Source organism: Trichechus manatus, unplaced genomic scaffold, assembly GCF_000243295.1.
Source record: "Trichechus manatus latirostris isolate Lorelei unplaced genomic scaffold, TriManLat1.0 scaffold00081, whole genome shotgun sequence".
Lineage (NCBI taxonomy): Eukaryota > Metazoa > Chordata > Mammalia > Sirenia > Trichechidae > Trichechus > Trichechus manatus.
Genome location: NW_004444017.1, coordinates 3,593,852 through 3,608,277, shown reverse-complemented (window position 1 = coordinate 3,608,277; position 14,426 = coordinate 3,593,852). Strand labels below are relative to the sequence as shown.

The 14,426-nt window shown below is 47.1% G+C and overlaps 1 protein-coding gene across 1 annotated transcript in view; it reads right to left on the bottom strand.

Annotated features, from left to right (window-relative positions):
• B4GALNT3 (beta-1,4-N-acetyl-galactosaminyltransferase 3) overlaps window positions 1–14,426 on the bottom strand; it is a 121,810-nt gene that overhangs the window by 15,027 nt on the left and 92,357 nt on the right. The window contains exons 2-6 of the mRNA XM_004381198.1: window positions 8,966–9,069; window positions 8,012–8,089; window positions 1,351–1,446; window positions 758–848; window positions 247–347 (exon numbers count right to left, since the gene is read on the bottom strand). Coding sequence (XP_004381255.1) covers window positions 247–347; window positions 758–848; window positions 1,351–1,446; window positions 8,012–8,089; window positions 8,966–9,069 — 470 coding nt within the window. The remainder of the gene's footprint in view (window positions 1–246; window positions 348–757; window positions 849–1,350; window positions 1,447–8,011; window positions 8,090–8,965; window positions 9,070–14,426) is intronic.

Below are 14,426 nucleotides of genomic sequence, written 5' to 3'. Positions count from 1 at the left end.
GATGTATGTGGCCCAGTCCTTACCCAGAGAGGAATCTTTCTGGGGTCTTTTCCCAGCCTCATACTCTGACTCCTTATTCTTCCCCACACCTCAGTTTATCCCTCTGTAAAATGGGCTAGGGATGAGAGGAAGGATGCTTCTTTTTCATCCTTTCTTCCCCAGGAGTCACACCAGAGATGCTAACAGTAATGACAGTCTCCTGATGGAATCAGGCTTTCCCCACCCCTGGGGCTGAGCTGGCCCTACCTTGCCCACAGTGGCCAGCAGCTGAAGGCCTGAGACCTGGTCATCACGGCTCAGCCAGAATTCAGCGTTGTCATCTGCAGCAATGGCAAACTGGATTTTCCCTGGGCAGTGGGAGAGAGAGTTTCTAGGTAAGAGCAAGAAGGGCATTGGCATAAAGGGTGAATGACCTTTTTTATGTCTTAGTGGTTACATTCTCTTTAGGGGGCTTGGTGCCTTGGCTTCCCCCTCTGTCAGGGTGCAGTTTCTACACCTGGGACACACTGTGAAGATAGATAAGACTTATATAGAGAGATGATGAGTTAGTTCCAAGTTCAGCAAATCAGAGAATGAATGGGGCAGTTGGAGGGGACTGGATGAGATGTCACCATGACTCAATTTCCCCTCTCTCCCTAATGTACTAACAGGGGCCAGTCACCTAGTGTTGACTTATTTCTCTGTGGCAGGCAGTTTTGGGTACACTGCAGAACTCTGGGCAGGAAGGAAACAGATGGGGCCTTGGAGTTGGCCTCACCATCAGTGAAGGGGTGCAGGTAGCCAAAGATGCGGAGGCCATAGTTGGTCCATCTGGGAGACACCGCCAGCTTCCTCAGGGTTGTGCGGACCTGTGCCAAGAAAAGGAAAGGAAACTGTTATCCAGAAGAAGGAAAAGGAAACTGGTCCACAAAAGGCTGGTGGGAAGACTAGGGAGGGGAGCAAGACAGGAAGACTGGGAACAAGGCTTGGAGAGTGGAGTGCAGGCTGGCTTTCGCTCCCCCTGCCTCTTTATCCAGGTGACCTTGTCCAGTGCACAACCAGCACGATTGGATGTGGTGGCCCTGGGTAAACCACACTGTGAGCCACGATGAGATCCTAAAGCTGAAGTGAAGTAGAGGATGGCTGAGAAATTGAAGGAATCTCTTGTAAGAGACCAGGGAGACATTGTGGGCAGAGGAAAAGAGGGACCAATAGATAAAGGAAAGAAAATGAGCCAGAAAAGAAAGGAATGACAAGAAGACAGGGCTGGGGCTAGGGGCCAACGAGAGAGACAGGAGTGGAGCAGAGGGAGGAGAGAAGAGAGGGGTGTGGATGGAGGAGGGTGGGGGAGGCAGCCCAGAAGGTACTCACGTGGGGGTATAGTGGGAAGTGGAGGTTCCTTCTGAGTTGCTGGATGGAGCCACCACACCAATCTTCAAACACATGCAGGTTGGCATGACCCTGGAACTGTACAGCGCAGGGAAGGGGGCAGGTGGGTGAGGGTGTGCACCCCAAAATGCCCCTGTGGCTCCACTGCTCCAGGAGGCTATGTTTATCTACCCCAGTTCCATCCCCATCCTTGGGGAACCTGGCACTGATACTCACCCTGTGGCTTGCCCTGAGGGCTGGGTCTTTTTCTGGACACACACACACCCTCTCTACTCCTTCCATGCAGGAAGGGGGGCGGTCTGTGCTCCCCATGAGAGGAGGTAACAGCCATGACAGAATGGCAGAGATGACAGGGAACTGGGAAGAGCCAAGCTGGGGCTTCAGCTAAGGACTTGCTCTCCGCCTCCCCTTCCCCTAAAGCCAATAAGAGGAAAGTGCCACAGCTGTCTGCTGGTGAAACCTTATCTACCCATGGTCTTCTGGCTCCCCAGGCTGGGAAGCAGCTGGGAAAACGCTGCAGGAGGTATCTGGGGGCCCCATCTGGCTGCCCCAGCAGAGCGGCCTCCCCACCAAGGCCTCCCTTCTGCCCTCTCAGGAGGCTCCCAGCCTCACTAGACAAGGCCTACCCTGGGACAACCACACAGGTGCCTGGGACTTCCAGGCAGCACTAGGTAGGTAGGTGCAGAGGAAATATCCTATCTCCTCCCTAGGCTGTGGTATTGGTGGGGGACAGGACCGAGCTTGGAGACCTGGAGCAGAGGGCCCCCTTCAGAAGAAAGGGCTAAGGTGGAAGACTTGGGAGTTTGAGAGGGGAGGGGTAGCCTGGTGATATCGTCCCAATTTACCCTGACAAAGAGTTTCAGATTACCCATCTCAGGTCTTTTCTCCTCCCCCACCTCCAGAGCTTAATCTCCAGGTTGTGGGAGGTGGGATTTCAATTACTCTATACAAGCCCTGCCCTGCCCTTCCTATTGTGGCCCATCAGATATCAAAATCAGAGCTGCCCAGAGAAAAACTCAGCAGAGGTGGAAGAGACACCCAGGTTGGAAGTCTGGATAGAAGGAAGTGGCACAAGGTGTGCAGCAAGAGATGGGGAGGGAGTGAGGGAGGAAGGAGGGAGGGGAGGAAAGAGGGAAGATGGTGGGAAGGGAGAACTCTACAGGAATGCCAAAGATCTGAGGTGTGGCTGGCGGGGTGGGTGGTCCCCAGGCTCTGGGAAACACTACTGCACAGCTGGATCCAGAAAAGACACAGGAGTCTGTCACTCCCGACACTTCAGCAACTTGGCACCTCCTGGGCACACTGGACTGGTCAATGCTAGGAATGTGGGGCCTTGGGAAGCAGCCACCGCTCCTGGGAAGACGAGTGGGAGGCTGGGATGGGTGGGAGAGGGAATGTGGGCTGGGTAGGTGGGGGGTGGGTTAAGGCTTCATGGAAGGAAAGAATGGGGACATTGTGCTACTTCTGGGGAAATTCCTTGAGTCCAGTTTACAAGACTCAGTTGTCTCCTGGAATGGCCCCCCCTGCCCCCTCCCTGGGAGACTGTCAGGGCAGTGTGCTCAGTTCCTGCATACTTGCCAAGGTCCATGGGGGAGAACATGCCACCAGAGTGGCCTGTTGTGTTCCGCCAGGAGGCCAGAGGCTACGGGGTGGGGGGGTGGGGGGGGCAAGGGAGGGAGTGAGGAGCTGGGCTGGCCACCTCACACCTCCCTCCCATGGCCTTTCTTGCCTTAGCACAGAGTGCAGGAAGAGGCTATCCATCTCCTGTGGGGTCTAGGCCCTCACCCAGCATTAAGCTAGCCCTCAGAACAAGCTTCACTCAACCTCAGGATGTAGGTGGGGGTCTCTGAGACCAGTTAGCACCACCTTCCTCCCCAGGCCAGACTGGCAACACCAACAGGATTTGTATTGTTCCAAGTTTTAGGGCACTTTGTATCTGACATGGAGCCCTGGTGGCATAGTGGTTAAAGCGCTGGGCTGCTAACAAGGTCAGTGGTTCAAAACCACCAGTGGCTCCACAGGAGAAAGATGTGGCAGTCTTAGATTTACACACAGCCTTGGAAACCTTATGGGGCAGTTCTACTCTATATGGTCGCTATGGGTCAGAATCAACTCAATGGCAGTGGGTTGGGTTTGGTCTTAGTATCTGGCAGGAATGCAGGACTCTGGCACATCAGCCCAGGCCTCTGCCTACTCTCTCCATTGTCCAGCAGGGACTAAGGCCCAGGCAAGGACATTGATTACTCCAAGCTTAGAGCACACGCGTGGCCAATGATGGATTTGGAACTTCCAGTTAAAAGTAGTGGAGAAAATATCTACTGGAACCCTCTCATTTTAGAGACGAATACACTGAGGCCTAGAGAGGTAAACTTACTCCCCAAGGACACACAACAATTCACCCTGTGGAGGTGTGGAGAAATGTATGCGAGTACAGACAGAGGGCAAGGCCAGGCAAGGTCCTCACCTAGGAATGTTCACTCTCTTCCACCCCCACTGATGCTGCCTCTGCCACGCCTGCAGTGGAGCCTCCTAACTGGGTCTCAGTTTCTCCCCTCTCCACTGATTTTTCACTCTGCCTCTTAAAACTTCAGAAGGCCCCCGGACACCCTGCTAACTCAGAATTGAAGCCACTCCCAAAGCCCAGTTTTCACACAAAGATTAGACAGGCCTATAAAACAAAAAATAACACATGTGAGGAATGTGCTTTTTAGTTCAATCAAATATACGAGACCAAATGGGGAACTCCTGTTCAAAAGCAAGATGAGAAGGCAGGAAGGGATAGGAATTGGACAAATGGACACAGGGAACCCGAGGTGGGAAGGGGGAGCGTGCTGTTACATTGTAGGGATTGCAACTAATGTCACAAAACAATGTGTATAAATTTTTTAGTAAGAAATTAGAAATTGAGCTGTAAACTTTCACCTAAAGCACAATAAAATTTAAAAAAAAAAAAAAAAAAACCCTCAGAAGACTCCCAGAAGCCTTCAGAACAAAGTCCTTCATGACTGACCTACCTTCCCAGCCTCACCTCACACCACGCCCTGTCACACATCTATACTCCACCCACAGCAAACTCCTGTCAACCAAAAATGTCATGTTCTTTCACATCTCCATGGCTTTGCAACTACTATTTCCTGATTGGAAGGCCCTTTCCTTCCTTTCCCACATGCTCATCCTTCAAGGCTCTTCTCAAATATCTTCTCTCCAAGGCCTTCTCTAACTTCCCCGGGCAGAGTTAACGGCCCCTCCCCTGTGTTCCCTGGACATCGTAATTATTTGAATGAACAAATGCTTGAAGAAGGTAAGACTGGAACCACGGTCTCCAGACTCAGATGTTCCTTCATTTATTCCATAAGCACCGAGTGTCTGCTTTGTGCCAGCCCTGTGGCTGCCACTGAACAGTTAAAGATGAAAAGCGATGTGGTCCTGAGAGGAGACAGACTAAACAAACTGGTGTCACCTGCACCAGAGGCTACCACAGAGATGTGAGATACAGAGGGGCATGAAGGCAGGAGTGGTCGGCGTCACCTCCAGGAGAGGTCAGTAGCCCATCACAGCACATGAGCACTCACTGACCCTCCACTACAGCATGCTGCTGGCTCGATCAGATTCAGACTCATAAGACAGCACCTCTGGCTGGTGGTCCAACTCAAGGGGCAGTGAGGCCTCTCCCTGGAGGAGAAGCATAGAAGTCGGGACCACACAACCTCGACTTAGCAGGCAGATCATGTCCCAGGTTCCTACACACCAGACTCCTATTCAAAATTTCTAGGTACTTGGTTCTCTGTTCACACCTGTTCTTTGAAGGAGTTCCCTCTTGGGATAAGGGGGCTCCAGACTCCATGAAAGTAAGGAGTAGCTCTGGAGTTTGAAGAAAGGGCCAGAAGCCCATCTGGTGAAATCCTGATGGATGAAATGATCCCCTAATGGACAGTTTGTAAATGAACCAAGGTGACCAAAGTGTACAGAATAGAAGACAAGCTGGAATGATGGTGATTTGGGGCTCTGAAGAAAGAAAAGCCTGATCCACATAAAACTCGTACACCAATCTTCATAGCAGCGTTACTCATAATAGCCAAAGAGTAGAAACAACCCAAATACCATCAACTGATGAGTGGATAAAAAGGAGTATAGCCATGCAATGGAATATTATTCAGCAATAAAAAGGATGAACCTTGAAAACATTATGCTAAGTGAAAGAAGTCAGTCACAAAGGACCATATATTGTATGGCGCCATTTATATTAAATTTCCAGAATAGGCAAATCTATAGAGACAGAAAGTAGATCGGTGGTTGCCTAAGGCTGGGGACAGAAGGGAACATGAGTGACTACTAATGGGTACAGGGTTTCTTTTATGGGTAATAAAAATGTTCTAAAATTGATTGTGGTGATGGTTGCACAGCTCTGTGGATATACTAAAAGCCATTGAATGGTACACTTTAGATGAATGAACCGTATGGTGTGTGAATTCTATCTCAACACGCTGTTTAAAAAAATAAAAGGAAAGCCTGGTTTGTGTCACAACCCTGTCCACAGGAGAGAGACATTGCCTCACCAAAGCCTGCGTGAAATCAACCACAAAAACTCTTTCTGACTTGCTTTGATCAGATTTTGTATTCACCAAATTTCTTCCTTGTCACTATTTTGGTTTTCCAAGGGAGGCATCCTGGATAGCAGACACCGGGTTTTGGTCAATGGGAAAATGAATAAATTGGTATTGGGGTTTGTTAATTATTGTCTTGTGATATGAGTTGATATGAATAAGTTTCTGAGAGCAGGTACCCCACCAAGCCCAGCCCCCATAGCCATCCAATTTGATCAGTCTCTTTCTGACACGCTTAGTACGATGCCAGTTGCTGCCATGATTTTGAGAGTGACTTCCGGCCTTTGAGATGCTGAACTGCCAGCCAAGGGCTGGGACAGAGAACAGCCTTCTCATATTCTGTCCTCACTCACCTTTCAGGTGACCTTGAGCAAATAAGTTAACCTTTCTAAGCCATTACCTGCAAAATGGGGATAACAGTACAACCCTACTGCCAGTATATGTTCAACAAACGATATATAATATCACTTTGAGAATTTCCTGCTGAAACTGTATGTGGAAAGACAGAAGATAGGTAAGGAATAGGAACAGAAAGATCTCTGCGATGTGGAGGGAGTGTGAAGTTGAGCTGGAAGAGAGCTGGGCTCAGTCACTATGCAGCTATGTGACTGAATACGTTATTTAATCCCTCAGGGCCCTATTTTCCCTGTCTGTAAAATAAGGGGATTGGATTAGATCAGTGATTCCCTCAAGATCCATGAAGACTGTAATGAGAATTTGTAAACTACTTTTAATATTAAAAAAATGGAATCAGTGGAAATCAGGCATTTACCCCAAATGGTCACACAAACTTACAAAAAGATCAATGATTTCTTTAAAAAGCTAATCTCATTTTAATCACTACTTATTTGTTTATTATTTTATTTAATTACATATTCAAATATAAATATATATGTAAATTGATATATATCTCTCTCTCTCCTTGACTTGCAAAAAAAGTGGGGGAATTAATGATTTCATAAATGCAGAATGTTTTGTAGATATAATCTTCCAAAATAATTGGCTCATTAAGAAAAGTGATCACAGCTGTTCTTAAAGGAGAGCAGGATGGATCACCGGAACAAATGATCTTTAAGGCACTTTCTTTTCAAAACACCGTCTCTGGGTAGGGCGGTACCTAAGTACCTGATGATGTTACCTAGCACAGGTGTGCCAGTGTTGTAATCCAACCTCTCTCAGCCCTTTAAAAAGAGGCAGTTTCACAATGCGGATAACCTAACATTTAGCATAATACTGCCTCTTTCCCTCCTGTCCCAGAGCAAGCAAGTGGAAATAAAATTGGAAATAAAACCACCTAAGCTGAAGAGATTAATCTGTGATAGGCATGGATAAAGAGGATATAGACAATGGGCTGGCCAATCCCACCACGCCAAGAAAAGTAGCCTATGCCCACAGGCCTTGGGACTAAAAGACACTAGGCTGTGGGCTAGTTATAAAATATGAAACTCAATTTTAAATTTTCCTCTCCAACACACTCTGCTACTATGAAGTCTTGGGCATGTTAAGTAACCTCCCTGAGCCTCATTTTCTTCACCAGAAGAAAAAGAAGATGTCAAATCCAATATAAAAAAAAAAGTATCATGATGGTTATAACTTTCATTCACATGTTTTACTGCTTCCTATAAAATTTTCCTAAAGTAGAGTTTCCTAATGCATGTTCCATAGAACTCCAGTTTTCATAGAACGTTAATGGATGTTTTGCGGGAAAAAAAGCAATTCAGGAGTCAAATAAATGAGGAGTGCACTGAGTTAAGTTCCACAGATGACTGTGGAACTTCGCAGACGCTTTAATATGATGATACGAATTTCTAAGAAAGGGATGTAGTACACAGTTTTCTAAACTTATTTGTAACAATGGACTACTTTTTTCTTGGAATATTTTACAGTTTGGGAAGCCTATCTTTAAGAGTAGGGATTGGATGTAGTCATGCAAGTTTTGTATCTTTCCTGAGTCATGTTTTTCCCACCTGTAAAATGAGGATAATGATGCTTTCTTACAGGGTTGTAAATCTTAACAAAGACGGTAGAGAGTCCCTTACCTCTGAGAGCCAGGGGACGGGCTTGTTCCACTTCAAGTAGCTGCTGTTACTGCTCCCACCTCGGCCAGTTTCTTGGTCCTAGTGGAATGGAGAATGAAGTTGGTGAGAACATTAGGGTGTGAAACTGGGGAAAAGGACAGGATTTAGGGCCCCCTAAAAATGCCTGTGGGGAAGTCCAGTCAGGAGACACATATTGACTTAAGGGACATTCCCATTTATTAGTCATACTACCATCCCTCCGAGGACACTTCCTTACATGTTATATCAGTGTATATGCCTGAGGTTCTTTTACTTTCCTGAATTTTCCCAGTCTTTCCCATATGGGGAAAAAAAAATCTTTTCTAAGATCTATGCCTGCTCTAGGCCCAGAGGCTCAACCTAAGAGCTCCAGACTAAATCAGACCCCAATTTCCCTAACCCTCCACCTAGAGGCGGCCCTATCCCTCTAGGGACCATTGGCCCAAGAAACACTGTAGGGAAAATGCTCCATTACAGATCTGTACCCCCAGCTGTTTGCAGGAAGGGAAGTTTGTCTACTTCATCATCTTTGACTCTTAGCAGCAAGCATCTGGTATCGTCACCAAAGTACCAGACCAGGCCTCACACCAACAAGAGGCAGGACATGCTGGTTCTGCCTCAAGTCGTCTGCAGCTGTTTGAGATGGTGGCTGCCTGCTTCAACAGATTCAGACGTAGGCATCTTGAACTCTAAGAACTAAGTGACAAAGGTAGAAACAGGACAACCAGGCCCAGTGTTTTGAGAAGAGCAGGACAGAAAACTCTACTCCCTTAGCTAGGAAACCCAATGATGCCAGACTGGGATTTCAGTGGCTGGTTCTCCTCTTCTTCTCTTGCTATAGAAAAGTGGAGATTTCCCCGAAGGCTGTAATGGCAGTGGCGACTGAGGACCTGTGTTAATGTACCAGCAGGGGGACCGGCTGGTTCTGCCACATACCTTGAGGCCCAACTTCTGGGGACGGTAGAACTGGAGATTTGGATCCACAGCTGGAATGTTCCTGCTGGATAGAGCTTTGGCCAGTTCTCTCCAGCTACCATACACTATGGAGGGGAAAGAAGAGAGGAGAAAGGTCAACATAACCAGTAGTCCTCATAAATCTAAAAGATTTGGGGGGAATAATAGAGGTAAGCATCCCCTTTTCCGCCGTTTCTGTTCATATAGTGGGTAATAAGGTGGGGACAGTTATAAACTTGGCAGAAAGAGGACATGGGCTCACATCCTGTTAAAATTTGCTGCCTTCCATACATCAGGGGAGGAGGCCTGGTGGCGGAATGTTTAAGCACTTGGCTGCTAACAGAAAGGTTGGCAGTTTGAATCCACCCAGCGGCTCCACGAGAGAAAAAATCTGGTGATCTGCTCCCATAAAGATTACAGTCTAGAAAACCCTATGGGGCAGTTCTACTCTGTTCTACAGCATCACTATGAATCAGAATCGACTCGATGGCACCTAACAACAGACATCAGAGGAGGAGCCAGGCCAGGTGAAAATGGACCACTGTTCTACCACTATATGTTGATTCTTCGCCTCTGGAGGCCAATTTCTCCCAAAAGCATCTGTGGAGAAATAGTTGTAAAAGGCAGTAGAACTAGGCTTTCCTTTCACTCTTTACTTCTCCAGCTCAGTCCTTTTCTTCAGAGCCAGGGGGAAAGCAGGGATAGTAGTAGGTGGGGATGCCCTTCCCCCTGCCCCATGAACCACTGGGCTGCTGGATGGAGCCAGAGCTGGGGAGGCAGGACTTGGTGTTTGTCAAGCAAAGTGATAAACTGCTGGAGATGAAAGATTAGAGGCCTGGCTATTCCTGGACTGATCTGAAGACTGTGTTTGACTGATGATGTCTGTACCCTGAAGGCTCTGGAACTGGTTGGCTACACACATCTGGGAAGGCAAAAGGCCAAACCATGGTGAGTGTGAGGAGGGGAAAAGGAAACTGTTGGGGGTGACACATGCATTCAACAACAAAGAGACCAGGGCTTCAAGAAGGGTGAGGGTGGGGGAGAACGGAATTCAGGGGTCAGCCACTGCTACTCACTAGGGGTCAGAGCCCTGCCAAGGACCATGCCTGGCCATAGCTGTTGGACTTTGAATATATGGAACCCAACCACTGGTAGCCATCAACTGCAATCACAGACCAGCAAGAGCTAGAAGAGATTTTCAAGATCACCTAGTCGTCTCTTGACAGATGAGGAAAATGGGACCCAGGCCAGTCAAAGTGCTTATCTAGGGTCACTTAGCAAATAGAGACAAAGTTAACACTAGAACCCAAGTGTTCAGATGGATTTCCACTGGGCTGCTACTTTTTCTCCAACAGCTTCAGCAAGATGCCTCCCTGACACTGTTGTAGGCACTGCATAAAAAGAGTTAAGCTGACAGCCACTGACCTCTGGGATCCAGTAGTGGACAAGTGAGCAGAAGTGTCACAGAACGCCTACGTGAGCACCAGCAGGGATACGGACTTCCAACCAGGTACAGAATGAAGAGCACAACCCACAAATATGGGCCTCACAGAAAGTGAGTGTCAACATTTTGCATGACTGTTTATGTAACTGACTCCTTTAGGGGGACCGGGAGCCACACACTGGAAAGCAGGGGTGGGGAGGTATGGGTGTGGGTGCTTTGCTTACACATTTATGTTTTGTATGACCCTTTGGAGTTTACTAAGCATCTTGCAGGCATGATCTCATTTAAGTCTTAACAAGAATCTTGTCTGATTTATCCCCATTATACAGACAGGGAAAGAGAGGCTCAGGGAGTTTAAGTCAGAGAGCTAGTTGTTCCCAAGCCAGGACCAGAACAGAGAGTCTCTCTGTCTCACATGCCAGCATTTTCTCATTCTGCCTACATTTTCTCCTGTGGGCACTTTTTGGCATAGATTTTGAGGAATCCCAGGTCAGAACGTAGCTGGGGATCTGTACCTTTGGGTTTCTGTACAGGCATTAAACCTCCAATTATGTTATGGTTATAGAGACTTCTGCAGGTTTATCTCTCTGCCATCAAGGTCTCTCCTGTTACCATGGCTGGCCAGCTGGCTGCCAGGAACAGGTCTGACTAGTTCAGCGCAAAGGCATATCTGGGGGAAGCAGAACTCTGGGGCCAGTGAAGTGAGGTGAGGATATACAGAGTGAGGAAGGCAGAGAAAGAATGCTGTCAGACATATACCCTACATTTCTGGGTGAGCTCAGAGGGAAAAGTGTTCATCTGCTAATCCCAACTCAAATACTTTAGCTAAAGTAAGAGCCCTATCCCTTCCCAGCCCCAGGGAGCTGTTCGCTAGAGGCTGAGGGCTCAGATGCCTGGGTGAAAAATGAGTCACACTGTGGGGAAGGGTAAGGACAGGCCCTGCCCTGCTTCTGCCTCTGAATGATTAGAACATCTCTTCCTTTGCTCTTAGGACTAAGAGCTCTTAAGACTTTGCTCTTACAACTAAAAACCCTCTACTTCTAGACAAGCTGTGAGAAAATGCTAACAAAAATGCTATTTGCACTGCCTGTTTTGCCATAAGACCAGAAGAACTGGATGGTGCCCAGCTACCATTACTGAACATTTTGATCAAAGATTCCTTATAGAAGAATCCTGACGAAAAGGGGCAAAGTGCAGAACAGTATTTCAAATTCTCATGGACTCCTGACTTTCTGAAGCCATGGGGGCTGGATGAGCCCCCAAAACTATTGCCCTGAGATAATCTTTAACCTTAAACCAAAAACATCCCCTGAAGTTTTCTTAAAATCAAACAAGTTTAGCTTAACTAGTTTAAAAAAAAAAAAAAAAAGTCTGTCTTAAGCATTATGCTCTCTTTTAAGAACTATCTCTGTATCAGGAGCCCTAGTGGTGCAGTGGTTAAGAGCTCGGCACTAATCAAAAAGTTGGCAGTTCAAATCCACCAGCCTCTCCTTGGAAACCCTACGGGGCAGCAGTGGGTTTGGTTTGGTTTATATGGTATCAACAGATTAGATAGGAAGTTTAGGGGGCAGTGAGTTTACGTTAATGGAGGAAGAACAACTCAAAGAGGGTGAGAACGGTTGCACAACTCAAAGAATGTAATCAATGTCACTGAATTGCACATGTAAAAACTGTTGGATTGGTGTACATTTCGCTGTGTATATTCTCAGCAACAATGAAATTGAAAAAAAAATTTTTTTTTACATGTTTTTTGCTCTATCAGTGGAACTTGAGGTATGTCTCAGATGCACATTTTTTCTTATAGACTGGTTTTCCACTCCAGTTAAATCCTTTGACCCTTGGAATTCACACCTCAAGGTCAAAAGGTTGAACTATCACTATGGGTCTTCAGCTCTCCTTGTCCTGGCATCTGCTGGGAAGCTAAGAAGTGGCTCTCTCAGTGACCACAGGACAATCCACTGTGGGGTGGCAGGGTGGGGAACTCAGTGAGATTAAACCGAGCCAAGCCCTCACCCCAGGTCATGTTGTTGTTGTGAGCTGCCATTGAGTTTTCACCGGACTCATGGTGAACCCCTGCACAATGGAACAAAATGCTGCCCATCTCCATCCCCAGGATCGGTTGCAGATGGGATCTTTGGCTCCTGACTCATGACAACCCCAGCACAACAAAACAAAACGCTGCCTGGTCCTGTGCCATCCCCATGATCGGTTGCGGATCAGACCTTTGGGTGACCCACAGGGTTTTCACTGACTGATTTTTGAAAGCAGATCACCAGGCCTTTCTTCCTAGTCCCTCTTAGTCTAGAAGCTCCACTGAAACCTTTTCAGCATCACAGCAACACACAAGCCTCCCTGACAGATGGGTGGTGACAGCGCACGAGGTGCACTGGCTGGGAATTGAACCTAGGCCCCCCATATGGAGGGCACAGGCAGTCTTAATGGCTTTGAGATACACGGACACCGGGATAGTCAACAGCCCAGCCTTCAGTAGTTTAAGGAGTAGGAAAATCCCTCCGCAGACTTCATGATACAGTTAGATGAGCAAGTCTTCAGAGTTAGAAAGATCTAATTGTATTCTATCATTATAAATCGTGACTGCTTGAGCAAATCATTTAATCTCTTTGACCTTGGCTTCTCCATCTGGATGGTGGGGATAAAAACACCTGCCCCATAGGACTGCTGTGAGGATTGAATGCATGTCAAATCCTTGCGTGGCTACAAAAGAAATAGATAAGGAAGAAAATCGTAACAGTGAAAACAATAACAACCAAAAAAAAGGAAAAAAAATCAGAAACGCCTAGCACAGTATCTGGCACACAGTAAGTACTCAATAAGCATTCCTTCCCCTCTAACCATCTCTGAGTTTGGGGTTTTGGACTTGGGCGTTAGAAGATGTGAGTTCCAGCCCCTTTTGAATTTTGTAAACTACAAACAACCTGTAGCTGTCTCTGTGCTTACTGACCAGAGAAGTAAGCTGACAGTGGGTCAGGTGTGACTCAGGGGTGTCAAAGCAATAGGTGCCATAGACAACCCTTCCTGTTCGTTTCACAGGTATTGCTTTTTTGGTCATCTACTCATTCATCCCCCTCCTTCCCATCATCCCATAAATATTTACTGAGTGCATATTATGCGTCAGACACTCTGCTGGGCATTTGAGCAATTCCTATTCCCCTGCCTTTGCCTCTTCAATAATGCTGCCAGTGGACACCCAGGCACTGCTTAGCCCCTGGGGGGAGTTGGAACTAAAGAATGTGCTGATTTAGTATTGACACTTGTCACCTGCCCTCTGGTAAGTGAAACTCTCCTGCTCCTGGCTGCACCTCTCCTCCCTGAGTGCCAGCTGCCAGGGCCTGTCTCTTCTGTAACAGGTGTCATGTTTGTGCCAGGAGACAGATACCCGATCTCAGGTGACAGATACAGCACTACCATGGGTCTTATATTTTGCCCTCACAAAGCTGGGCTATCAAATTCACCATCAGCTGGAACCTTGCCAACACGCCTCCTCTGTGTAATGCAGGCTCTGGGAAGGCCTGAAGATTATCATTTTGACTCTTTGGTGAGAATACTGCATACAGGTATCTCTTTGTGCTTTTTTTTTTTTTTTTTTCCCAGAAGACTCTCACATACATTATTTCATTGCATCTTCTCAACCTCCCTGTGCAATGTGTGTTATCTCCATTCTAGAGAGGAGGAAACGTGTAGGGGTGAAGTCATCGGCCAAGGTCACACAATGAATAAGATAATCCATGTAAAGGACTTAGTGTCTGGAACATAACAAGCAGTCAACACACTGCAGCTTATTATTTTTATTATTATTCATGATGTTACAGATCTAGAACTTTGCATTCATTTTTCCTGACCCCTGCTCCGACACTCTTGCCCATATGTTATGTGGTCATCAGGTATCATCACACTATGGAGAAAGGAAGTTCTTCACTGCTCAGGCTGGTGTGGGTGATACAGAGTCTGTAGTAGAACTGTAGGCCTGAGCCACCTAAC